Genomic DNA, 26,525 nt, shown 5'->3' with positions numbered 1-26,525 from the left:
GTCTTATCAAGGCTTTGGGCGAAAATCTGTCCCATCCACGCCTCCTCCTGCCCGATTCCTCACCACGAGTGTCATGCCAGACAGCCCACCCCCATCCAGCCTCCATCAATGAGCTCACCCTCTGTGCAGCGTGACACACTTTTCCCCTGTTGTGCTTATTTCAGAATAAAATGATTGCAGTTATATTTGTGCAAATACTTAAAAATGCCCTCACTCTACAAAGGGTCAGGAGACACAGTCTCCATTTTAAACAAATCCACAATTCCAAGAATCATTTATGTAACACCTTAGCTCTGTGGGTTTCCTTTAAAAATATGACTTTCTTCTAAATCACATGTGTTTTTTGTATGTATATGTATATATATATATATATATATATATATATTTAGATATATACATATATACACACACACATATGTAATATATATATTACATATATATATTACATATATATTACACACACATTTTCTGTGGTACAGCTCGCAGGAGGTTTTTAAGGTTAGCTCTAATGGAGTGTAGCAGAAGCACAGTGACATTTCTGTTTTGTTTTTGAGCGTTTGTGGCTGTGGTAAGTAGCTCTGACTCAAAGCATCTGCCACACACTTAACACTGCAGTTCAACTCACTCATCCTGCCCCAACTGTCATCGACTGTCATCTCGAAAGTGATAGTGGAACAAAAATACATAAACACAAATAAAAACAATGCAATATTTGACACAACTGTCGTCTTAATAGTCTTAAATCAGACCTATTATGAAAAATCGACTTGTCAGAACTTTTAACCATGTTATCTCAAATTTGTATTTGAAGCATGTTTGAACAATCATGAATCAACTCAACCGTTTTCACTGGTACACGCCCACTGGGACGTACACACTTCTTTCTCCAATTTTATTTTCTTAGTCAGTGACACACACGGGATTTGGCAGCGTCACATAGACATTTTGGCACAAATGGAAAAAAAAAAAAAAAAAAAAGTGCATCTGTCCATTGGAGGTACTGACAGCTTCACGGCTCTTTGTGTGATGACGTTTACAGCGACATCAGCTCCCATTGGGCACTGCAGTTTTCTAACACAGAAATTAGCAAAGAATAAGAATCAGTTACGCTGTTAGTTTCAGTGTGGGGAGCTCCTACTTTCACACAGATATAAGGCAGTGTCCAGCAGTAATCTGACCAGAACTGAAGAAGCATCTTAGACGAGCAGTGAAACGTCTTCAATCCTACAACATTTTGTCCAGTTGACAGGTTAGAATTTTTACTTTACTATAGTTTCCTGATCTTGTTACATCAATATTTTCCGGAGTATAAGTCGCACCAGCCAAAATATACATAATAATGAAGAAAAAAACATATATAAGTCGCTCTGGACTATAAGTCGCATTTTTGGGGGAAATTTATTTTACAAAATCCAAGACCAAGAGCAGACAATTTATCTTTAAAGGCAAGGCTAACGTAACACATTTATATTTATTCAGTGACATGAAGCGTAGACAGAACTGAACATGTGTCTGGTTTGTTAACGTAAGATATTAACAGTTAATCAGATAAATAAAGTATAAAAAACAAGCAACAAGTTTACTCTGGATCTCACTCCAAATCACTAAATCCATTGAATTCTTCATCCTCGGTGTCGCTTCTGAACAACTCCACCAACTCCGGAAGTAGATGGTAGCGGCACTTCCTCTTCTGCGTGGCTGTCATACTGGCGCAGAAGCCTAGAGCGCCCTCGTGTGGTGTTCAGTGTGACAATAACGAAGATTTAAAATGATATGTTTTAATACATTTCATATATAAGGACAAACTATGAAAAAAGTGCGACTTATAGACTGGAAAATACGGTATTTACTTTTACTTTACATTTTTTTAAGCGCTTTTCTATGTTTTCTGTTTTCTTTTTACGCTAAAATCCTCTCCCGATGGCTATAATGATTATCCGGCGAGCTTAACTACAGCCTCGACGACGCGACAGCTATGAATGAATTATGAGACAAATAAACAAAGATGGCGTCTTCGAAAAAAAACAGAAACCAAAGCCGAGCGCTCCAAAGTGAAGCGAAGCAAAACGTCGTTGTTTGAATACTGCAGGGTCGTACGACGTAAAGTGTCATCCACGAGAAAGAGCGATCGAATTCAACTGAGCCGGCGCCAACGAGGCAGGATGCAAGGGGACCGGTGGAGATAAGGTATGGGGGGAAAAAAAAGACAAGGAAATGAGGGAGAAATTGGAGGAAGGGGACCCTGAGAGAGACATGGAGAGAAAATGACACAAGGGGGAGATGGAGGAGCAGATGTGCGTCGCAATGCAATAAAATGTGTGTGTGCTTGTGTGTGTTTGTGTGCGTTTGGACAGGATACAGGACCTCAACTCCCAGCCTCAACCCAAGATAAAACCTGAAGACTCACTCTACCTAAAAATCCATTACAGCGCAGCACAAAACTGAGGACAACGTGTTCCTTTTCAAAATTCAGGAGTTTTGTTTTTCCCCATTTGCATTTGGTTGGGTTAAAATCAGAAAATAGGAACCCGGTGACTACAGAGAAAAGAGCAGTGTTGGGCTGTAAAAGGAAATATTTAAGGCACGTGTGTTTCTCGTATTGGCAAAAAAGAGTTTTAGCATCGTCTTTGTGTATATTAGAATTAGTATAAGACTATGTGGTGATATTAAATACGCTTTTTTTTTTTTTTAAACGTCCCATTTTACGCTGTTTTTTGATGTGTTCTGATGTTGTTTCCTCGTCACAAACAGACCTGGAGTTGTGTTTTGTTCCATTCACACATGTTTAACTCACAAACTCTGCATATTTAGGCTGAGTTCTTCTTTCAAACAAAAACGACAACACTCTATTCCACCTTGTGATGTCATTATGTGCTAAAACAGGAAGTGCTCCACTGTGTTTTTAAACTCCGTACACCTTCACTAGAATCATTTGGATCATTTCAGCCCTGGAATTGCCAATCTTTACTGAACTAAAGGTAAAAAGTAGTAGTAAAAACTTGAAAACTACCACTTCATGACATCACAAGGTGGAATAGAGCAAAATAAATAAATAGAAAAACACAACTCCAGGTCTGTTTTTGATGAGGTAACAGCATTAAAACACGACTTAAAGCTCACAAGAGTCAATTTGTGTAATACAGGACCTTGAATTATTCATTTAAATCACTTCGGTGAATAAAAAATACCTGTTATTATCTTTGTACTTTTGAAATTGGGATCGCAAACCATTTACTTTGTGCCGAATCGGGTTTACAATTTTGATATCCTTGACACAAACACTTCGAATAGCTCCCATCACCATTTACTACACAGTACGTCTCAATAAATCTAACACCGACTTGACAACGCTGTTAATAATTATAGTTCCTTATTCTTTCTCTTTTAATAAAATCCGACATAGACCCCATTCTTCGCCCGGTCACACTGACACATCAATATACAAGAGCACCCTCAGGTCCAAATAGGAGAAAAGGCTGAGGTGTACAGCGATCTATAATGGATTTTCTTCTCCCTTTCATTGGTTTTCTGCAGGGATAAGATGTGGAATAGCACCAGCAGCACCAAAAAGAGAGACCGAATATATCGACCGCTACAAATACACTCGAAAAAATGTCAATAACGCGGCTCTTTATAGGGATACTCCTCTCTTTGGTCTCTCCGGAGTTGTTGTGCATTCGCGAGGTAATGCTAATAGCGCGGGGGTGACGTGGATGAAAGTGGCCACTCGTGTAGTTTGAAGTGATCTGATAAAAATATGTAGCTAATTATGCTAACGCGAGATCATGCGAAATCAGTGCCAAAAGGTTTGCTAATGAGTTGCCCGTTCAGTTATGTGGATAAAAATAACGCGCCATGACCATGAGACGAAAGGCATTGAAACCACAGACTGTTTAGGTAAATGGACATAGCTAACGTGCTAGCTGTCGCGTTTCAAATAGGAATCACTTCACGGGCGCAGCTTTTGACTCCATCGACTCTCTTGACTCGTCGTTTTGGTGTTTAAATGTTCGTATTAACCCGCTCTACATGATCTTGGTGTGTTTATTTCGCGATTGTTTCCGTAAATCCAGATACGAACATTAATAACAGACAAATCAAGCGCCTTCTTTCGCTGATTTCGCTCCCGCTAGCGTTAGCAACAGGTTTGATTGACCCTGCTAAACCAGCGATGCAGAAGGGGCGTTTCTGATTGGCTCTTTGGTTGCTATGACACTTGCGATCGGAATTCCAAATATGCAACGTACCTCCAAATTCACCGCTATAACTGCTAGCCTCGATTAGCTTCATTTAACTGGCGCCGAACGCTTTGGGAGACGTCACACTCACTTGGTCCACTTCTTTACACAGTCTACGATTCAAAACCGTGATAACAAAACAGTTAAACGTAACTTTTCCGGTGGGGAGTTTGCCGCTTGCTCGTCGTTGTACAAACGTGGTAAAAGATGTGAGGAATCAGACCTCGGTGTATTGTCCAAATTGATTCCAGATAGTGTTAGACTGAGCCAGTTTGTTGTGTCAGCAGGTCAGTTAACCTCCTAACCCCCAATAAGTGAATCTTTTTCAGTGTTTAGTGCAACGCAATAGTCGACTAAACGTTTGGTTTTGGCTGTGTAAGGTCCCTGCATCTAATCATGTCTGTTTAGAGCAGGAGTGTCAACCACATTTTCACCAAGAGCCACATCAGCAAAATGGCTGCCGTCAAATGGCCAGATGTGAAATAAGTCTAAGTACGTTTTTAACTTTTTAATTAACAGTTTCTGTATTTATTACTTATTCAAGTTACAAATCTTGCATATGGATTTGCCTAGATGTAAAAACTATGATACCTTTAATTTATCCTGTTGGGGGCCACATAAAATGATGCGGAGGGCCACATTTTGCCCACGGGCCTTGGGTTTGACACATGTGCTTTAGAGGTTTGTGATGAGGAAACAACATTATAACATAGATCAGAAAACTGCATAATACGGCCCTTTATAATGACTGTTTTTCTTTAACTGAAAAAGGATGTAGTGGTAATTGTCTTGGCCATAACATAGACTGTATATATAAATGGACATAGCTAACCTGCTAGCCGCATGTGCACGCTTCCGGCTCCATCAACTCTGGCTCCAATTCACTTTCTATTGAACAACCCTCGCTCCGTAACTGCCACTGCCAGGCCTGTCAATATTAACACATTTGTATTCATCCGTGTTGCGTGATCCTGATGTTTTTATTCGGCTGTTTTGTCCGTAAATCAAGATACAAACATTAATGACAGACCAATGAGGCGCTTTGTTTCTGCTAGCACTAGGCAAAAATGTAAAACGGAAAAATGATATCCCAGATCTGTCCAGCTGTATTAAAACATGCTAACTGCAGTATTTTGCGATGAAAAATGTATGTATGTTCTTGATTTGTGAAAACGGGTTTGATTTTGTCTGAATACATGGCTATTGCAAGTGTAAAATTTTGTTTTTTTTTGTTGGTGTCATAGACTGTATACATAAATGGACATAGCTAACACGCTAGCCACCGCGATCCAAATATGAAGTGAAAATCAACTCTTTTTTGGTCTTAAAATATTCGTACTGACCCGCTCTACGTGATCCTCAATTTTTTTTTCCGCTATTTTGTCCGTAAATCAAGATATGAACATTAATAGACGAATCAGGCGCCTCCTTTCCCTGAGATTGCCCCGCTAGCGTTAGCAATAGGTTTGATTGACAGCGTTGCTAAGCGCCTGCTCCCTGCTAAACCAGTGGTGCAGGCGGGAAAGGGCGTTATCTTCAACATCCTCGCTCCGGATTGGCTCTTTGGTTGCTATGATACTTGCAGTCAGATTTCCAAATGTGGAATCCGGCTCCAAATTGGCCGCTACAAGTGCTAGCCTTGATTAGTTTCATTTGACCAAACGCTATAGGTGACGTAACACTCACTTAGTCCACTTCTTTACACAGTCTATGGTGCAAACTTGTTCTAATTATCAAGACTTTAAGCTGAGAACTGCATCCTTAGGTTACTGTTAGTCCAACAGCTTTACCACGAAACTACTACAGTCAGGTATTACTTTGTATATTTGTACTTCCTCCCTTTGCTTGTCCAGGGAGAGATTAACAGTATCCCCTTGAATAAACTGAACTATTGCTGAGGTTAGTGAGCATGACATGCAGCAAAGCAGAAGGCCTATAAGCGCTGTGCTCTTTGAGGTTGTTAAAGTGCAGACAGATGAGATTGTCAGTTCAGAAAATGTTTGTTTGAGTTTTCACACTCAAGTAACTTTCATTTCATTTCCCCAGTACAGGGTCTGTGTGTGTGTATGTGTGTGTATGTGTGCTCTTCAACGCTACTGTCTCCTTAAAGTCAACAGGGCAGAAGTCAGGGTCTCATTTAGAGTCCCATCATAGTCCACTGCACTTTATAAAGACACTAGTGGTCACTTTTGGTGTGGCTATTTATATAGGAAGCCATTTTAAAGTATTTTCTGAGCTATGATATAACGTTTCCTCACCACAAACGGACCTGGAGTTGTGTTTTGTTTCCTTCACACATGTTTAACACACAAACCCTGCGTATTTAGGCTGAGTTCTTCTCTCAAACACTCTGTTCCACCTTGTGATGTCATCATGTGGTAATACAGGAAGTGCTCCGCTGTGTTTTTAAACTCCACACACCTCCACGGGAATCATTTGGATGATTTCAGCCTTGGAATTTTCAGTCTCAACTGAAGTAAAGGTGAAAAAGGCAGCTGGTACTTTGAAAACAAGGTGGAACAGAGGATTTTTGAGCTTTGGACATGTGGACAGACCAATAATAATGAAGGATAACATGTGTGAATAAAACAAAACGCAACTCCAGGTCTGTTTTTGATGAGGTAACAGCATAAAAACACGACTTGAAGCTCAATTTTTTCAGTATAGGACCTTTAATTATTATTTTAAATCACTTCAATGTATAAAAAATAGCTTTTTATTATCATTGCATTTTTGAAAACGGGAAAAGTGTGTAAAATCAGGTTTGCAACTTTGATATTATCACAACACGGTATCCTTGAAACAAATACTTCCAATATCTCCCATCACTATTTACTACACAGTACGTATGACTTCAGCCCTGGAAATTGCCAATCTCTACTGAACTAAAGGTAAAAGGAGCTGCTTAACGGGTATGTTTTTGAGGAGACGACGACATTATAACAAGATTTAAAGCTCAAGTCAATTTTACATAATATAGGACGTTTAACAGATGTATAAAAATATCTCCTTGGTCAGTAGCAGAAGCATTTAAACGTCCTGTAATAGATGTTTTTCAGGTATTTGAGCAACATGTGCAGAAGCAGCACTTGAGGTCAAAGTACGTCTGTTGTGTACTGTCCGTATCTAATTATTACGTAAGTATTATTAAGTGTTTTATGATCCGAGAATCAAAAAGTGCACTGTTAGCATGTTGTTAGCATTACCGTGATGGCAATATTCCACTCTGGTCGTTGAAAGTTGCAAAAAGGGATTAGAAATTCATAAGGTAAGTGTGGAATAACCTTGATCCACTGCTGTTTTTCACATTTTAAGAGTAAAAATCAGGTGCAGTAACTTTCAAACAGTACATGAGGACAAACTACTAACGCTTAAGCCGTCAAAAACAGCAGTATAGAGTGAATAAACCCTGGACTGGTTGGACAATTTGAAGGCTTCATCTATTTAAAGAACTCAATGCATCCAATACTGTAACCTTTTGTTACTGAGGTCGGTAGAACTCAGTGTTGATAAAAGAACACACCGAAGCAAGTCTAATAAAGAGGTTAGTGAATGCATTTTGTAGGCAACGCTATAATGAACAGAACCACTTTACATGACAGACGCAAGTTACGATCCAGAGCTTAAGCTGGAGAGCAGAGCAGGGTTTGTGTTCTAAACGTTCTTAAAGCGGCGCTATTACTGACCTTCCAGAGCTTTTAGCCATGTTTTAGTTGTTTTCTTCTCATTTACGCTCTCGAAGTTGTATTTGGGTGGTTCGTGCATGTTAGAACTATCTTTATTCGATTATTTTCGAGACACAATTACGCCGATTAACTCTGGTACACGCCCGCTGTGACGTACTAACTTTGTTCTTTAGTTTTACTTTCTTGATCTGTGATACACGTAAGATTCAGCAGCGTCGTGTAGTCTTTTAGGTACAAATGAACAAAAATCTGCCGCTCAGTAGTGTGATCTGCAGCTGTCCACAGGGGGCGCCAACAAACTCACAGGTCTTTGTGGTGATGACGTTTACAGCAGCGTCGGCTCCCATTGAGTTTCGCAGTTTTCTAACGCATCAGCAGACTAGTTTTAGATCAATATTGCGATTTAAAATGTTAAAATTATAACAAAATGATCCATGGGTGTTATATATTTTAATTTTATAGCCGACACAAGCACAATACGGCTTCTTTAAACGTGGTATACGTGATTATCGAACCGTAACAGGAGAAAGCAGCTTAGATATTTAATAATTTAGAAGCTTCCACAAACCCACATTGCTAATATTTACGTACATTTTATATTTTAGGTGTGCTTTTCCAGAGAGAAGTAAGACGGACCACTCTTTCACAGCCAATCAGCTCTTACCCCCAAAATGCTATGCTACGTACGTATTTATGAGAAACGAGTATGAACATCTACACAAAACAGACAAAACAAACATACTGAACACTGAAGTTGTATCTCCAGTTCGCACTCCAGCAAAACCGTCCCCTCGTGCATTTCTCCCATTTCCAAAACTACACTCATTAAAACAACACGCTCGTGCCAAACCCAGCTGGTATTTACCTTGTGCGCAGGTTTCCAGGACTGGGAGGTCCGTCATAAACCGACAAGATGTCAAAGTCCTCCTCCAGGGCGAAGCCTTGAAACACCAGCTGTATCCTGTTGTGTTCTGCGGCCACGATCACCCATGTGCAGTTGGCGTAGTTTGGGTAGCCGTAAGGATAACCAGGGCTCTCTATCGTTCCGTTGGGACTGTGTAATGTGTAGCTGCAGTTCTGAGCTGTGGAGAGAGCACAGGATACACATGGGATTAAAATGTGTTTCAGTTTAGACTGCAGGGGGCGTCAAACTCATTTTCACCGAGGGCCACATCAGCAAAATGGCCGCTGTGAAGCAGTGTAAATGTCACTAAATGTAAACAAATATCATGTAAAATAAATGTAACTACTTTTAAACTTGTTAAATAACTGCTTCTGTATTTATTACTTATTCAAGTTGTAAATATTATATGTCTGTGTAACTCCTTGTAACTGTATATCCTGATAAACTGACATTTTTAAAAGTGTGTATCTGGTCAGAGCACAACTTCAGCTCTGCTTCAAAAACAGACTTTTAATTATTGGACAATTTGTTGTTTTTCTTGTTGGGAAAATCTCATTAGTTTATTGTCGATGCTCACATTAAAGCAGTATAGACTTATTTTAAAATGACAGTCAAGTCTTAATTTACCTTCTTGCGGGCCACATAAAATGACGTGGCGGGCCGCATTTGGCCCCCGGGCCTTGAGTTTGACACATGTGGTTTAGAGGAATGACGAAAAAACCAACACAGATAAAGACGGACAACTAAACACTGACCGTTTCCAGCAAATGTGAACATGTGAATGTGGCAGTGGGAATCTAAATAAAGATAAAGATAAATAAATATGTCCATAGGTTTAAGGATGATGAAAAACAGTCAGACTGAGATCCAGAACACACACTTCTTTAATACTTTACGAGTGAGTCTGGAAACCGGTGAATCTCCTCGTTTTCAAATGGCCATGATTGACAGGTGGATTAGCCAATCAGGGACGTGTGGGCCGTCCGTATTGGAAATAATAAAGAAAAATATACATCACAGGTGACTGAAAAACATGGTGGAGTTCGGAATCAATGAGCAAAGCCTAAACGCTGTTAATAAGAGGTGAGATAAATTAGATTTTTTTTCAGTGACACATGTGAAACAAAGATGCTCATTGGTCACCTATGATTAGCAAATAAAATCTGATTTGCTCGAGACGCAACGGACGACGTAAACCTTTATTATTAGTCGTGGAAACCAGACTGACATCCATCTGTAGAAAAAAACACAGAGAGATACAGAATTTTCGGAATAATCTTCGATCAGATTAAATCACAATTGATAAAATCCGACCACTCACATCGTATGAAACTGTTTACATTTTAATAACACGATCACGTCGGAAACCAGATAATGGTCCGTTTTCAAACACGCCCACGGTGAATCTGATCAGGTGTAAGGAAAAGTCTGTAGACGAGCGGGATATTCGCTCTAGTTGCGGTTTCTATAGGAACACGGTCGTTATTGGCGTTTTTGTCAGATGTGATGACGTCAAACTCCCAGAGGGGATGGAGGCAAGACGCAGTTTTTCTTATTAATTACACTGTACCTTGCCATGAAATATACAAAAACGTCAATTCTATCAGTGATTAGACTCAAGAACTCACTGTAAAACATAAGAATCTGCGTTTTAACTACTCGCATTTCATCTGCCGTCCACCCGTATTCACTATTTTTGGCCTATAGTGTGTTGTGATATCGCCTGAAACCAAAAGATAATAATCCCCGATCAAATGCGACTCGCTGATCTCTCCAACTCGATCTGGCGACCGCTCTTTTACGATGATTAGCTGTGTTTGCGAGCGCCGATCAGTGAATTCCCTTTGCTTTTGTATCGCGCGAGTCAATACAAGACAAGACACATTGCTTTACATGGCTGCAGCAAATAATGAATGTTCCTTCTTGGCACGACACTATGGTAATGATCAGTGTGTTTCCATATGTACTTGAATAGAGTGTGTTACGATTTGAAAAGAGAGCTATCCCTGCCAAATGTTTCTGTTCTAAATCTCTAGACAGCATGACTTGTCTCCGACTGATGTAAACGCAGCCAAGACTTTTAATCAATGGGTTTTAATCACAAATGTAGACCCATGTGTGATTAAACGTGTATTTGGTGTGCGGTCTGGCTAATTCTCACTGTGTACATGCAAATAAATATGGATCAGGGGATTACGCGAGATGGCGGAATGTCACAGAATGAGTTATTAAAGGTTCTACATTGCACAAAATTGACTCTTGTGAGCGTTACGTCGTGTTATAATGCTGTTACGGTGTCAAAAAAACAGACCTGGAGTCGTGTTTTGTTTGAGTAATCCTTTGTTATTAGTCTGTTTAAGTCTACAAAGCTCAAATTGCACCGTTACACCTTGTGATGTCATGAAGTGGGAGTTTTCAACAGCTCCTTTTACCTTTTTTTCAGTAGAAATGGGCAATTCCAGGGCTGAAATGATCCAAATGATTCTAGTGAAGGTGAATGGAGTTTAAAGACACAGTGGAGCACTTCCTGTATTACCACATGATGACATCACAGGGTGGAACGGAGTGTTTTCAGTTTAAGAGAAGAACTCAGGCTAATTGTGCAGGATTTGTTGTTTTTGTTGTGTTAAACGTGTGTGAATGAAACAAAAAAAAAACACAACTCCAGGTCTGTTTGTGATGAGGAAACATTATAAAATAGATCAGAAAACAGCAAAACATGAATTTAATGGAAATATATTCTACTCGTGTCATTTGGTATTTTGTTTTTTTGGTGCGGTTTATTATAATACACGCCAAAGACAATAGGTGGCGCTCAGGTGGGACATGATCAAAAGTCAGAGTAATACGTCTTTATGTAACTACACAACTATTAAAGTGTCTGCCATCTGCATGTCCTCATAAACCCTACACCCGAAAAGTTACATAATGCCTTTAAAGCAACATTTGTTTTGCCTCTTAGGGTCAAAATAACTCTGCCCGTGGTGTGAATCTAATTAAAAAGGATTTTACTGTCCAATAATCTGTGTAAGTGTGTGTTAGCATGCTAGTTGTTGTTACCGTCAAGGCAAAGTTACACACGTCTGTCTAAGAGCTGTAAAAAGCACATTAAACTCATCAGGGTGAATAATTAGGATGCTCAGAGTGTGTAATGTAAGTGAGGAATGACAACTCTGGACCACTGCTGTTTAAAATGTTCTAGTTCTGATTTTCTCATAAAAAAAACAATCTGCTATGTGTACATTTAACTGGCAATGACAGGTATTGTGATTAAATTTGCAGTGCATGTTTAAAAAGCTGGATTCTGTTCAGAGAGGACTCAAATATGAATGGATGAATTAAAAGAATCCCATGACTTTGAGTAGTTCCATGTTCGACGTCTAAATGGCCGATACAAACAGACAGGTCCATAAACAGACTGGATGTGTGGTCCTTTTTAGAGACTCTGTGACCTAAAGAACTGCAGCAGCTGTGATTCGACTGGGAAAGATGCACAGTCCTGCATTTAACCACAGCTACTACTGTGTCTGTGTCAGCCAATCACATTTCAAACCATCTCTGTCGTTTGATTCATTTGAAATCTTCTCTTAACATAATGACTTCCCCATTGCATTTACCCCAGAATTAAAAACTGTTGTATTTTTACTATAGCAGGAGGCTGGACCTGCCAGTAACATGATTCTCATGATTTTTGTGAGTCTTGAAAAGCCCCAGCTGAACTGTCTGTATGTGATTGGTCAGTTTCTGCAACAAACAGTGGTGCAGAAACTGACCAATCACAGCGGCAAACAAACCAAAACAAACATGGCGATGCCGACTAATGTACTTCTGCATATTTTATCAGAAATATGGTTTATTTTGTTTGTGAAAAACATGCAGAGGGAGGAGCTGTGTCAGTCTGTGGATGTAACACTCGTGTGCTTTTCCCTCCACTGGACTGAACTGAAGTTTAATTGTTTGGCTTGTTTCATCGTGATGTATTGTTTGTGGCTCTGATCACTGGTTCCGATCGCTTTCAGCGAGAGTCGTCCCAGATTGATGTGTAGGATTCTATTCAGGGGCTAAACATATTAATCTGGAGCGAGGCAGGTTTAGATGTGACTCTGTCAATGTGATGTTTCATTGACATTCTCATTAATAGTGTCTAATTATAATGGTCTTTGATTTGTGCTAACCTGATTATGTGTGTTTTAATTATAGTGACATTTTGAGCTTTAATTATAGATAAACACGGTGCTAAATATATTCAAGATAAAACACGACGGGTCAGAGCCGTGTCCAGAATGCTGCTGTTAATATAAGTGACATTTTCCTCTTTGTTTGTATCAGCTTGAATCACACCAGCCTGATTTCATTTAATTAGTAGTGGTTAATTAGGGAACATTTACATAACCCACATACAACAAAAGTGACAATGAAGCAACACGTTTGGTGCCAATAAGAAACATGTTATTTTCTCACTTTCTTTTATATCCGCTGGTAAATGAATTAAACTGTGGAAAAACGCAGCGCCTGCAGCCATAAGATATCCTTAAATGTAATGGTCCCACAGAAGGAAAATTCCATTTGATTGATTCAAACAGGATCTCAAATAAACACAAGTATGAGCCGGAGACACTTCTAGAAGCCTTCAGGGGGAACGCTGCATGGAGTTTCTCAAGAAGGCATCATCCGGATTTGAATTTTTCTCAATTTGAGTGGGCAGAACAATGTCATAACTGACAACTGCGCTGTGAGGGGTTTTTGTGTAGAACCACTTTACATTACTTTATAAGAAAACAAAAACAAATATGGTAGATTACAAGTAAAATTTAAAAAAGGAAGAAAAAAGGAAGGCAAACTAACAGAGGACTGAGAAACAGCAGATTTTTTAAAGCAGGTCTATTCTGTAAAATCGACTTTATAAAGCTTTTAACCATGTTATAGTTGTTTCTCCTTCTGTGTTTGTATTTAGAGTGATTTGTGCATATTTGAGCATCTTTAAACACTTATTTTCAAGACACTGTTCAACTCCCTTTTTCTCTATTCTTAGTTCACGCCCACTTCTCTGTACACACTTCATTCTCCAATTTTATGTTCTTAATTGGTAATACTTGTAGGATTTGGCAGCGTCACACAAAAAAATCTGCTACTGGCTAGAGTGACGTGCAGCGATCCATAGGGGGCGCCGACAGCTACATGACTCTTTGTTGTGATGGCGAGGTCAACTCCCATTACGCAACCGCAGTTTTCAACACGGAAGTCAGCGGATTTGTTTCTTTTATTAAGTCGTTTTAGATGAGTATTGTGATTTAAAATGTCCAAATTACAACATGAGGATCCACGGGGAGAGCAGACACAAGCACAGGTCTGATTTAGGGTTTAAGGTTCAAGCTGCACTGTATTTGTTCTCTGCATTTGACCCACCTTTTAATGTCGCTGAAGTATTTTGCCAAAATCAATGAGCAAAGCACTAAACTCTGTAAATCTGAGGTTAAAGGAGTTTGAAGTAACCTGTTAGGCGTGTAAGAACCCTTTAAGAGCTGTATGAACATGCTAAGTAGGTCTCAGGCACAGAGCACACGCCTACAAACAGAAGAGTTTCAGTGTAGTTAGCGCCCCCTTCAGACAAATATAAAGCAGTGTCCAGGAGTAATCTGACCAGAACTGAAGAAGCGGCTTGGACGAGCAGCGAAACGTCTTCACTCCTACAACAATTTGTCCAGTTGACACATTTAAACTTCATCTTTTACTATTCAACGCAAAAACACAAGCAGGTGACGTAACCTCCACCAGAAAGTTACACAGCCACTTTTACATTTGAAAACAATTAAAATACAGATTTTACTTTTGGTTTTTACTCAAAGGAGTTTAGTTACTGACATGTGGATATTCATGGGCTTCACTTTGCCTTTTATACGCAGCATTTTGAGAACTTTTTCCCATTCAAATAAAACAATAGGTGCAATAGTTGATTTCTTCCACATTTGAGAGACATGTGCCACAAATCAGATCTCTATTCCCGCCCGATTCCCTCCTGCATTCAAACAGAAAGTAGGAAGCAACAGAAGAAGTGGCGGATCTGAATTCCAGCCTAACCAGTGAAATATAGTTGTGATATGTTAGGACAGAGGTGTCAAACTCAATTTCACCGAGGGTCACATCAGCAAAATGGTTATAAAATATGTCTCTGTAACTGCGCAAGTCCTGATAAACTGACGTACATTTAAATTTACCTCGTCACGGGCCACATAAAATGACTTGGCGGGCCGCATTTGGCCCCCGGGCCTTGAGGTTGACATGTGCGTTAGGACCAATCACATGAGAGAGCCACAGGAGGTACACACTATAGCGCTACACAATATGTCACAATCCAATCAAAATCACACTATGGCACAACAAAACTCTCTCCTCTGCAAAGAACAAAACCATTTTAATAGAAAAACGTGTTGTACCTGTCGTTAAAATTCACTAGATTCTTGCATTAGTTTATCAGCTATTTGATCATCTGATTATCTGCTTTCTTTGACAGTTCAGACCAAATCGTGCTCGCTTAAATCCATCTGTCGCTCTTTCAAATCCCGACAAAGGTGGACCAAAGGGAAAGGATTAGGAACAGCGCATTAACATTCTCTCCATATCCCGCAATTGGATAAAAGACATTAACAGCATCAGAACTTGCAGCTTCCACACTGTAAACAAACCACTCCGCCGCCACCACCGCCACCGCCGCACATTCAGCTTCCAGTGTTCAGCAATTGACGGTTTAAAAGGTCAATTATGGCAATATAACCACCCCGCTACCGCCATTTATTTACAATACTCCTGCAATCCACTCCACCGGGGGGAACCGCGAATCCGTAATGCCTCTCAACGTCGCACACGCTCACGAAAACAATAGGAAATCAGCCTTTTGTTGCAACGTATAGCCGTGCGCGGGTGGAGGGCTAGCACGCCGAGCTAAAGATCTGTACGCGGCGTGGTTAGCATCGCAGCCGGGTAATAGCACTCGCAGTCAGAGCGGATCCATCACCGAGCTGTCGACTCCCCGAGGCCCGTCTCATCGCTAAATACGCAGAGGCCCGTCGCGCACGCTTGACCTCCCTTACAAGATGCTAACGCGCGTCGACCCAGTGAAGCTAGCGCACACTTTAGGCAGGTTGGCACGGGATGGTTAAGAGTCTATAGCTTTGACAAGTGTAACGCTTCCTGTGAGCGAAGTACAAGTGCGTGGAGGGTACAGTGAGGAGTGAGTAATGGAAAGTGACCTATATGAGCGGCGTGAGGCTTAAAATAACCGCAACATAATGTGCTTTGTTGGTCCGTTCTCTGTAGTCCCGCCTAAAAGGGAACGACGAGGGAGAGTACAGCGGATCAAAAGAGCAGCACTGTGTTTTAAATAGAGCTGCGGAGGGCGGCTAATCATCCACGTTAACGCTAAAGCTAAGACTAAACGCCCTGAACGCCATTGAGTCATGGAATCAGTTATTTGAATGTATATCACATACAACTGTCAACACAAAAAAAAAAGTCGCCACCTGGATTTAACTAAACAAATATGTCAGAGAATCCTGCAGTTGGTCAGTTCTAGGTTCAGCAACAGTCTGTGCTCAAACAAAAAGGTCAGCTGACACCTGAATATACTGAATGACCAGGTTATTCCATCAGTTTTTGGATTTTTTCTTCCCTGATGACACGGGCGTATTCCAAGATGACAATGCCAGGATTCATCGGGCTCAAATTGTGACAGAGTGGATCAGGAGCATGAGACGTCATTTTCACACATGGATTGTCCACCACAGAGTCCAGACCTTAACCCCATTGAGAATCTTTGGGATGTGCTGGAGAAGCTTTGTGCAGCGTCAGACTCGACCATCATCAATGCAACATCTGGGTGAACAATTAACGCAACACTGGATGGAAATAAATCTTGTGACGTTGCAGAAGCATGCTGACAATTCTACCTCGTAACAAAAAGGTCTAAAGTTCAATTCCAGGACTTTCTAATGGACCTCTTTGCATAAGCTCCTTGCGTGTAGGTGTTTTTTGTCTGCGTTTCTAAATGCAGGAAGAAAAATCCCAATTGTTTACTGTAGATATCCTCTGCTTTCTCTCCATAGGGACAATAAATGTAGATTTTTCCTCTGCATTTGACCCGTACTTTGTTTTAATTGGGTTGATGGAGGAAACTGGAGTGCGCTGAGTATAGACGGAAAACACAAGGGGGGACGGGGCTGACTAGTGTCCCCCTCTCCCCTCTCTTTTTGCATTAATGCCTCATAAAAAATACCAAATTGTGTTAAAACCTATTTGTATATCAGAATGTACACAGTATCCACACAGTTCATTTTAATAATATCGGTATTGAATTTAAGATTAGGTATCGTTACAACCGCCTTCAGTAGGTAGTTCTAATTTACATCGATTTATTGTCCCCTCCTTGGACCAAATTGAGAGTTTTTAACCCTGATCCTGAAGAAATACAGCGACCCACACAGACGCAGACACAGGGAGAAACACGCAAAAAACACAGAAAGGCCTGGACAACTCAGAAATCGAACCTGGAACCTTCTCGTGCTACTCAGCCACTGTGCCACTATCATTAAGATGTTGTTTCTTCGCCTGGACTTTTCCCACAGTTTGCACAGTTTTATTAAATGTATCTATGCATCAGGAGAGATAAAAAGATGAAACCAGGTCAAGTTAGAGGTCAGATCTGTGGAGAGGTGAAATATCTTCAGAGACAAGAGGTGGAGAATTTGGACCTCACACCAGAAAAGCGACATAGTGCACCTTTAATGTATTTATTTGTTGTACTTTTATTATTCAAATGATGTATTTACTTCAAACTGTAACCTGGAAACCCATGACCTCCGACCTTAAACACCACACACACGGCAATCAACGAGCGAAGCAACAGTACGATGGCGAGCTGGTCAGAGCGAGTGGGCAGGGCGGAGCTGGCTGGTCAGAGCGAGCGGAGAGGGCGGAGCTGGTCAGAGCGAGTGGGCAGGGCGGAGCTGGCTGGTCAGAGCGAGTGGGCAGGGTGGAGCTGGTCAAAGCGAGCGGGCAGGGCGGAGCTGGTCAGAGCGAGCGGAGAGGGCGGAGCTGGTCAGAGCGAGCGGGCAGGGCGGAGCTGGTCAGAGCGAGCGGAGAGGGCGGAGCTGGTCAGAGCGAGCGGGCAGGGCGGAGCTGGTCAGAGCGAAGCATCTGTCAGTGATCAGAGACGAGGGCTGGAGTCACATGACGAGAAAAAACTTAAATTTATCAATAAAAGCGATGAAAGAAGTGACAACAAGAGTCTGCAGGTCAACAGAGAAGCATGGAATAAAATACTACTACTATTACTACTACTACGACTACGTCTACTATCACATAAAACACTATTACTGTTACTACTACCATAACATAAAATTCTCCTACCATTACTACTACTACAACTACTATCACATAAAATACTACTGCTATAACTATTACTACTACCATCACATAAAATACTACTACTATAACTATTACTACTACCATCACATAAAATACTACTACTATAACTACTACTACTACGACTACTACTATCATATAAATACTACTACTATTATTAGTACTACGACTACTATCACATAAATTACTACTATAACTTCTACTACTAGTATCACATAAAATACTATTACTATCACATAAAAGACTACTACTACTACTAGTATCACATAAAATACTACTATCACATAAAATACTATTATTACTACTACTACTATCACATAAAATACTACTACTATTACTGCTACAACTACTATCACAGTGGAAGAAGTATTCAGTTTTGTTACTTAAGTAAAACTACAGCAAGAGCAAAAAAAGATATATATAAGATGAAAAAATCTACTTAAGTAAAAGTATTAAAGTGCCCGTTTAAAACTGTACTGATGAGTAAAAAGTAAAAGTATTTTGAGTTTGAGATTTAAAAAAGCTTCAAATGTTTGAAAAAGATTTGTCCTGAATTTTGTTCAACAGAAACAGTTGAATTATTGTTTTCATTTGTGTATTTTTGCTCAAACTATGACCTTGATGAATAAACCCCACAGGTTTTTCAGCAGGTTTCAAAGTACAGTAAAAAAAAAAACTTTTATTTTTCAGTCAAGTTCTAAAATGTAATAAAGTAGAAAGTACAGATACTGCTCTTGGATGTACTGAAGTAAAAGTAAAATGTATCCACTTTAAAATGTACTTAAGTGGAGATACCTACGTGTTTTACTTAAGTGCAGTACTTTACTACTTTTACTTTCTTCTGTTTCACCACTGCCATTACTACTACTACTACAACTACTTCTACATCATCCATTACTTATTTTTACTTTTTCAGATGAAGCAATAACCTTGGAAATCTTGAAAATGTTTAAATATTTACTCAAAAGTCTATATGAAGTATTTTAATTTGATTTGGCTCAGATGAAGTGAAGTAAAAGTAAAATGTATCCACTTTAAAATGTACTTAAGTTAAAAAAAAATAGGTATCACTGTTTTACTTAAGTACAGTATTTTACTACTTTTTACTTTGTCACTGCCATTACTACTATTACTGCTACTACTACTACTACTACTACTACTACTACTTACTACTGCTACCATTACTTATTTTTACTTTTTCAGATGAAGCAATACATTTGGAAATCTTGAAAATGTTTAAATATTTACTCAAAAGTCTATATGAAGTATTTTAATCTGATTTGGCTCAGATGAAGTGAAGTAAAAGTAAAATGTATCCACTTTAAAATGTACTGAAGTAAAAAATGTAGGTATCACTGTTTTACTTAAGTACAGTATTTTACTACTTTTTACTTTGTCACTGCCATTACTACTATTACTGCTACTACTACTACTACTACTACTGCTACCATTACTTAATTTTACTTTTTCAGATGAAGCAATAACCTTGGAAATCTTGTAAATGTTTAAATATTTACTTAAAAGTCTATATGAAGTCACTTTATCTGATTTGCGAGTCACACTTGGTAATTCAAAAAAACAAAAAAATAAAATAAATAAATAAAAAAAACAGGAAAAAAGGGAAAAAAATACATGAGAAAAAAGAAAAAAGCTCAAAATAAAATGAATTCATACTTGATTTCATTTCATAATAAGACGTTTAGTTGTGGCAGGTGCTGAGGCAACATTAGTGATTGATGATGACAATAATCTGACAACATAAATTTTAAAAAGTATATTTTCGGTGGAAGACATCAAGTAGTAATTTCTGAAAGAATGTCTAAACTTTTACAGATGAGACATAACATTTTTATCACAGATGTAGCTCTTCACCGCAGCATCTGGTGAGAGGACATTAAAACAGCAGAAGAACATGGTCTCGAAACTGTTGAAAGTACAAAAAAAAAAAAAGTGGGTTTGGAAACGACAACTCGCCTAAAGCTTCTCCAAAAAACTGCAGTAGGAGTTTCAAAGACAGAAGAGCGGAACAGTAATACCATCGATACAACGCAGTACTCCTGACGCTGTGATGGAACTGATCGATACTCAAACTAGTACTGAAACTGGAGACTCATTTCAAGCAACGATACAAAAGAAAATAATACACCTGCAGCAGACTGGTGTTTCTTTTTTACATGACAACGAGCTCTACGTGTTTATTAAAAAAAAAGTATTCGGTCTGCGCTCTGCTGAGAACATGGAAGAGGTAGTTTCTTTTGGGGACGGGAAGCCGTTTTGAGCTCATATAGAGGCTTCAGGGTAAATCAGTTCTCTCGTGTCACGTTCACGTTCAACGCATCGAATCTTCAGACAGGCAGGTGCAGCATTGAGCCGAAGACACAGGTGAAGAGGTCTGGGTGTTGAGTTTGGTCTGCGATCTTGTCTACTTTTATTTAACATCAGGAGTCACAGGCGGTAGGTTCATTGGAGACGGCTCAGAGGGGCAGCAGATTCTCCTTTCTCGGCTTCTGTGATCTTGCTGCGGGGGGCGGGGCTTTGGTGATGGCTGCTCATGAGCCAGGATGCCGCTGTCTCGTCGTGGTGGACATCAGGATTTTGAGCAAGTCTCTTTGCCATGGTCACTTTGGAAGGGTCTCTTCAGTGTGATCTTTATAGCACGTTCTCCTCTGGTACTCAGGGTGGTCTCTTAGGTGTGGTCTACTCAGGGTGGTCTTTACAGCGTGGTCTACTCAGGGTGGTCTTTACAGCGTGGTCTACTCAGGGTGGTCTCTTAGGCGTGGTCTACTCAGGGTGGTCTCTTAGGCGTGGTCTACTCAGGGTGGGCTTTACAGCGTGGTCTACTCAGGGTGGTCTCTTAGGCGTGGTCTACTCAGGGTGGTCTCTTAGGCGTGGTCTACTCAGGGTGGTCTCTTAGGCGTGGTCTACTCAGGGTGGTCTCTTAGGCGTGGTCTACTCAGGGTGGTCTTTACAGCGTGGTCTACTCAGGGTGGTCTCTTAGGCGTGGTCTACTCAGGGTAGTCTTTACAGCGTGGTCTACTCAGGGTGGTCTTTACAGCGTGGTCTACTCAGGGTGGTCTCTTAGGCGTGGTCTACTCAGGGTGGTCTTTACAGCGTGGTCTACTCAGGGTGGTCTCTTAGGTGTGGTCTACTCAGCGTGGTCTACTCAGGGTGGTCTCTTAGGCGTGGTCTACTCAGGGTGGTCTCTTAGGCGTGGTCTACTCAGGGTGGTCTTTACAGCGTGGTCTATGCAGGGTGGTCTCTTAGGCGTGGTCTACTCTGGGTGGTCTCTTAGGAGTGGTCTACTCAGGGTGGTCTTTACAGCGTGGTCTACTCAGGGTGGTCTCTTAGGCGTGGTCTACTCAGGGTGGTCTTTACAGCGTGGTCTACTCAGGGTGGTCTCTTAGGCGTGGTCTACTCTGGGTGGTCTCTTAGGCGTGGTCTACTCAGGGTGGTCTCTTAGGTGTGGTCTACTCAGGGTGGTCTCTTAGGTGTGGTCTACTCAGGGTGGTCTTTACAGCGTGGTCTACTCAGGGTGGTCTCTTAGGCGTGGTCTACTCAGGGTGGTCTCTTAGGTGTGGTCTACTCAGGGTGGTCTTTACAGCGTGGTCTACTCAGGGTGGTCTCTTAGGCGTGGTCTACTCAGGGTGGTCTTTACAGCGTGGTCTACTCAGGGTGGTCTCTTAGGCGTGGTCTACTCAGGGTGGGCTTTACAGCGTGGTCTACTCAGGGTGGTCTCTTAGGCGTGGTCTACTCAGGGTGGTCTTTACAGCGTGGTCTACTCAGGGTGGTCTTTACAGCGTGGTCTACTCAGGGTGGTCTCTTAGGCGTGGTTTCTCCAGCGGGTTACATTCAGGGTGGTCTCTTCAGAGTGGCATCTCCGTCGTGACATTTTTGGTGTGGTATCTTCAGGGTGGTCTCTCAGGAGGTGTGGTCTATCCGGCGTGGTATCTTCAGAGTGGTCTCTTTAGTGTGGTCTATCCGGCGTGGCACCTCCGTTGTGAAGTTTTCGGCGTGGTATCTTAAGCGCAGTCTCTTCAGCGTGGTCTCCGAGTGGCTGGGGCCCTCTCCTCCAGACACACAGAACCACACCAAACTTATAAAAGCCCAGGGGACAGTCTGTCTGCTCCAGATACAGGGTCATCTCTGTGTTTCGTAGCTAAATATTGCTCTTTATGTGTGGAAATCCTGGAGCAGAGTCAAAAGTTTATGAACCTGAAGGAATTAAATTAAAGATGGAGGAAGAACTCAGCGCACAGGACGTACAGGAGGAACAGGAGCTGATTAAATGGCTCTAAACAGTAAGTCATGTATGTTTTGTTCGATTATGTTTTTACCTGTTAAAATATTGTGACTGGATTGAATATAAACGCGACAGCTACATGTCAAATACGTTGGGCCTACACTTACACAAACAAAAGAGTTTGACTTGCAAATTTGAGCATTTACAGGTTTGTTTTTAGTTTGTTTTTAATGTCATTTGAATCCAATTGGCTGTCCGCAGACACTATGCAGCTGACACTAATGTTTGGATTCAGAAAACACATTATTTGTCCTCATACATTTATACCTAAACAAGAAACTGTTACAAAAACACAAATAATTACTTACATTTACTTTTAAATCTTTCAGCAAAGCCCCAGAAAACCACATGATCTAAAAGTGAACCCAAAGTTGTAAACAAAGAGGAGGTCGCATTTCTTCTCCGCTTAAATGCACAGTGTCAGTATCAGCACAGTGCCATTTAGTGGACAAATATGTGTACTGCATCTATTCACATCTAAAATGGTTCGTCTTCGAAATCAGCAGGAATAAAACATTTTCCTGGACAACTAGACCAAGTACAGCAGAACAGAAAGAAAGTATGATTATTTTGTTTTGAAAATGCAAGTCAAAATGCCAAAAAAAAAAGTAAAAATCAGTATCGAATAGCAAGTCTAGTCCTTAGTATCGAAATCAAGCGTGAAATGTCAGTTTATAAGCAGTATACAGCACTTCCGAGTAGAAATATGACACTTCCCCGACCAGTTCAGGGCCATGCTAACGCTAATTCACTCACACTTTCCAACTGCCAAAAGCGAGTCTAGTTTTGGTGTTTTTTGGCTGTGAAAGCTCTTGATTAAGTGGATTTTGCAGCTGAAATATTTAAGCCTGCCCCGAGTGCATTATGAAATTAACTACAGCGCCGTGGTGACCCTCTCCGCAGCCTTCCAGTGTAAATCCAGGGAGGAAAAGCCCATCTTGCAGTTGACCCGGGTGACTCCGTATAAAGAGCCCATAAACAGACTGCTGGCTGCGCTGTTTTGGTCCGGCCACAGCGGCGTCTAAGCGGAAGGTCATGTTTTCTTAAGCTGCATAGGTTTAGGTAAATTAAGTTCTCTATGAATATGGAGGAGCTGGAAATCGCCCGGTTCAGCAAGTCAATGCTACGAGCGGAGTGAGGCGCCGATACTTCAGACACTGATGAAATGTTATTAGAATATCCCCGTGTGCTGCTACACTTCAGCGTTTTGAGTCATATTTAATTTGTGTATATGGGTTTTTTCTGTGGGAGGATGTTTTTTTTTTTTTGGTGTTAATGAATACGGAATAGAAATGATTTTAAGTCATTTTAGAAAACAAGTTCTGGGGAAAAATGGAGCTGAACTGAACTGACATGAATGTGCTAAAACAAAGTATGACTAGACAAAGAGGAAGAAGAAGTAGAAGGAGGAGGAGTAGAAGAAGCAGAAGAAGAGGATGAAGTAGAAGAAGAAGAAGCAGAAGAAGAAGATGTAGTAGGAGGAGGAGTAGAAGAAGAAGGAGAAGATGTGGAAGTAGAAGAAGAAGTAGATGAAGAAGAGGCAGTGCAAGGTGTAAAAGAAGTAGGAGGAGAAGAAGAAAAGGCAGAAGAAGAAGATGTAGAAGAAGCAGAAGAAGAGGATGAAGTAGAAGAAGAAGAAGACGCAGAAGAAGAAGAAGATGTAGTAGGAGGAGGAGTAGAAGAAGAAGAAGGAGAAGATGTGGAAGTAGAAGAAGAAGTAGATGAAGAAGAAGAAGAGGATGAAGTAGAAGAAGAAGTAGACGCAGAAGAAGAAGAAGATGTAGTAGGAGGAGGAGTAGAAGAAGAAGAAGGAGAAGATGTGGAAGTAGAAGTAGATGAAGAAGAAGAGGCAGTGCAAGGTGTAAAAGAAGTAGAAGGAGGAGGAGAAGAAGAAAAGGCAGAAGAAGAAGATGTAGAAGAAGTAGAAGGAGGAGAAGTAGAAGAAGCAGAAGAAGAGGATGAAGTAGAAGAAGAGGCAGAAGAAGAAGATGTAGTAGTAGGAGGAGTAGTAGAAGAAGAAGAAATAGGAAGTAGAGGAAGAAAAAGGAGGGGCAAAGGAAGAAGAAGGAGAAGATGTGGAAGTGGAAGAAGTAGATGAAGAAGAAGGAGAGGCAGAACAAGATGTAGAAGAAGTAGAAGGAGGAGGAGTAGAAGAAGCAGAAGAAGAGGATGAAGTAGAAGAAGAAGAAGTGGGAAGTAGGGGAAGAAAAATGAGGAGCAGAGGAAGTAGAAGAAGAAGAAGAGGCAGAAGAAGAAGATGTAGTAGTAGGAGGAGGAGGAGGAGTAGAAAAAGAAGAAGAAATAGGAAGTAGAGGAAGAAAAAGGAGGAGCAGAGGAAGAAGAAGGAGAAGATGTGGAAGTAGAAGAAGTCGATGAAGAAGAAGAGGCAGAACAAGATGTAGAAGAAGTAGAAGGAGAAGTAGAAGAAGCAGAAGAAGAGGATGAAGTAGAAGAAGAAGAGGCAGAAGAAGAAGAAGAAGAAATAGGAAGTAGAGGAAGAAAAAGGAGGAGCAGAGGAAGAAGGAGAAGGAGTAGAGGAAAAAGAAGGATAAGTAGAAGAAGATGAAGAAGTAGACTTTTAACAGTACATTTAGCCCCTCCTACAGCACTAACTGCCCCTCCCTCACTGTCCACACCGCCTCAAAGTCCTCCACCTGCTCCACCAGTTTGCTGTACGTAAACTCCACTAAGAGTTTATAACTTAATTAGTGGCTTTTATTTATAATGTATTTGTGCAGCACTTTGGAAACTGCGTTTGTTTGTGAAATGTGCTGTAGAAATAAAGTGGATTGGATGAGCCTCTTTAACAGAAGCTCCAGGTCACATGCTCATCTTAGCCTGACCCAGGACAAAGTTTATTAAAACAACGGGAAGAAGAAGAAGAAGAAGAAGGAGAAGAAGAAGAACACATGAACAGTGGGGACAAAAATCTGGTCCCCATGAGGTAAATGTCATATTAGATGTTAAAGTTCAGACATGGTTTAAAACATGTCACATTCAGGACTAAGGCTGGACGAGGAGTCGCTGGTTAATGTTTGGATCTCCACAAAATGAACTTAAGTCAGTGTAACGTCTCTAAATGTGATGAAGACCCATATGAGACGCTCCTGAGCTGGTGCTTTAGTATCATTTACTTTGTCTAAGATAAATAAATATCGTGTTGAATTATACTGTACTTAAACTGGAGCCCAAAATTTGACTCGTCTATTCACAAAGATTAGAGTTGAGGGTTTACTAACGAGCTTTAAGCGTGAACAACAGCTTTCCTCCTCACCCCTCCCTCTCTCCCTTTTTCTCTTTGTCTCCTTTTCTCTCCATTTCTCTCCCTCTCTCCAGGTTGCCCTTGCTGCCAAATAGGTGTTGAGGGAGTGGAGTGACCTTTCAGGGGCAGCCCACTCCCACTGCCCCTGTGCCACCGCCCGTGTGCCGCCGCCCGTGTGCCGCCGCCCGTGTGCCGCCGCCCGTGTGCCGCCCGTGTGCCGCCGCCCGTGTGCCGCCGCCCGTGTGCCGCCGCCCGTGTGCCGCCCGTGTGCCGCCCGTGTGCCGCCCGTGTGCCGCCCGTGTACTTTTTCTCATGGACTATTGTTTCGTTTGTTGGAGAAGTTATTTGGGAGCAGCCCCTTAAAGCTGCACAGTTTGTTCTGACATTTTGAAGAATGGACGGTCAGTGGGTTGAGCTCTGGTAAAAGAAGAGAAACAGGAGAATAAAGTGACCCCGGGTGAAAGACGAACAGATACACACTGTGCTAGGAATGCACCGATACTGATACTGGAATCAAATATCTGTATCAACTGAACCGATACCTGTTCCACCAAATTTTCCTGGATCAGATCAGATCCATTATATCGGTTCAGCTGAAAAGGTGGAAGTACTAGTAGTAGTTTTAGTAGTAGTTGTAGTAGTAGTTTTAGAAGCTGTAGCAGTAAGGTACTATAGTGGTGGTAGTCCGATACCCGATCCAAGAACATTTGCTGGATTG

General features: G+C 41.0%; 1 protein-coding gene across 1 annotated transcript in view; it reads right to left on the bottom strand.

Moving 5' to 3' along the window:
* The window catches only part of csmd2 (CUB and Sushi multiple domains 2), a 367,948-nt gene that overhangs the window by 315,829 nt on the left and 25,594 nt on the right, over positions 1-26,525 (bottom strand). Inside the window, exon 2 of the mRNA XM_033975230.2 lies at positions 8,790-9,006. Within this exon, the coding sequence (XP_033831121.1) occupies positions 8,790-9,006 (217 nt within the window). The remainder of the gene's footprint in view (positions 1-8,789; positions 9,007-26,525) is intronic.

This window comes from Periophthalmus magnuspinnatus, chromosome 11 (assembly GCF_009829125.3).
Source record: "Periophthalmus magnuspinnatus isolate fPerMag1 chromosome 11, fPerMag1.2.pri, whole genome shotgun sequence".
NCBI lineage: Eukaryota > Metazoa > Chordata > Actinopteri > Gobiiformes > Gobiidae > Periophthalmus > Periophthalmus magnuspinnatus.
The sequence above is the reverse complement of the archived record's forward strand: the minus strand, read 5'-3'. Positions and strand labels throughout refer to the sequence as shown.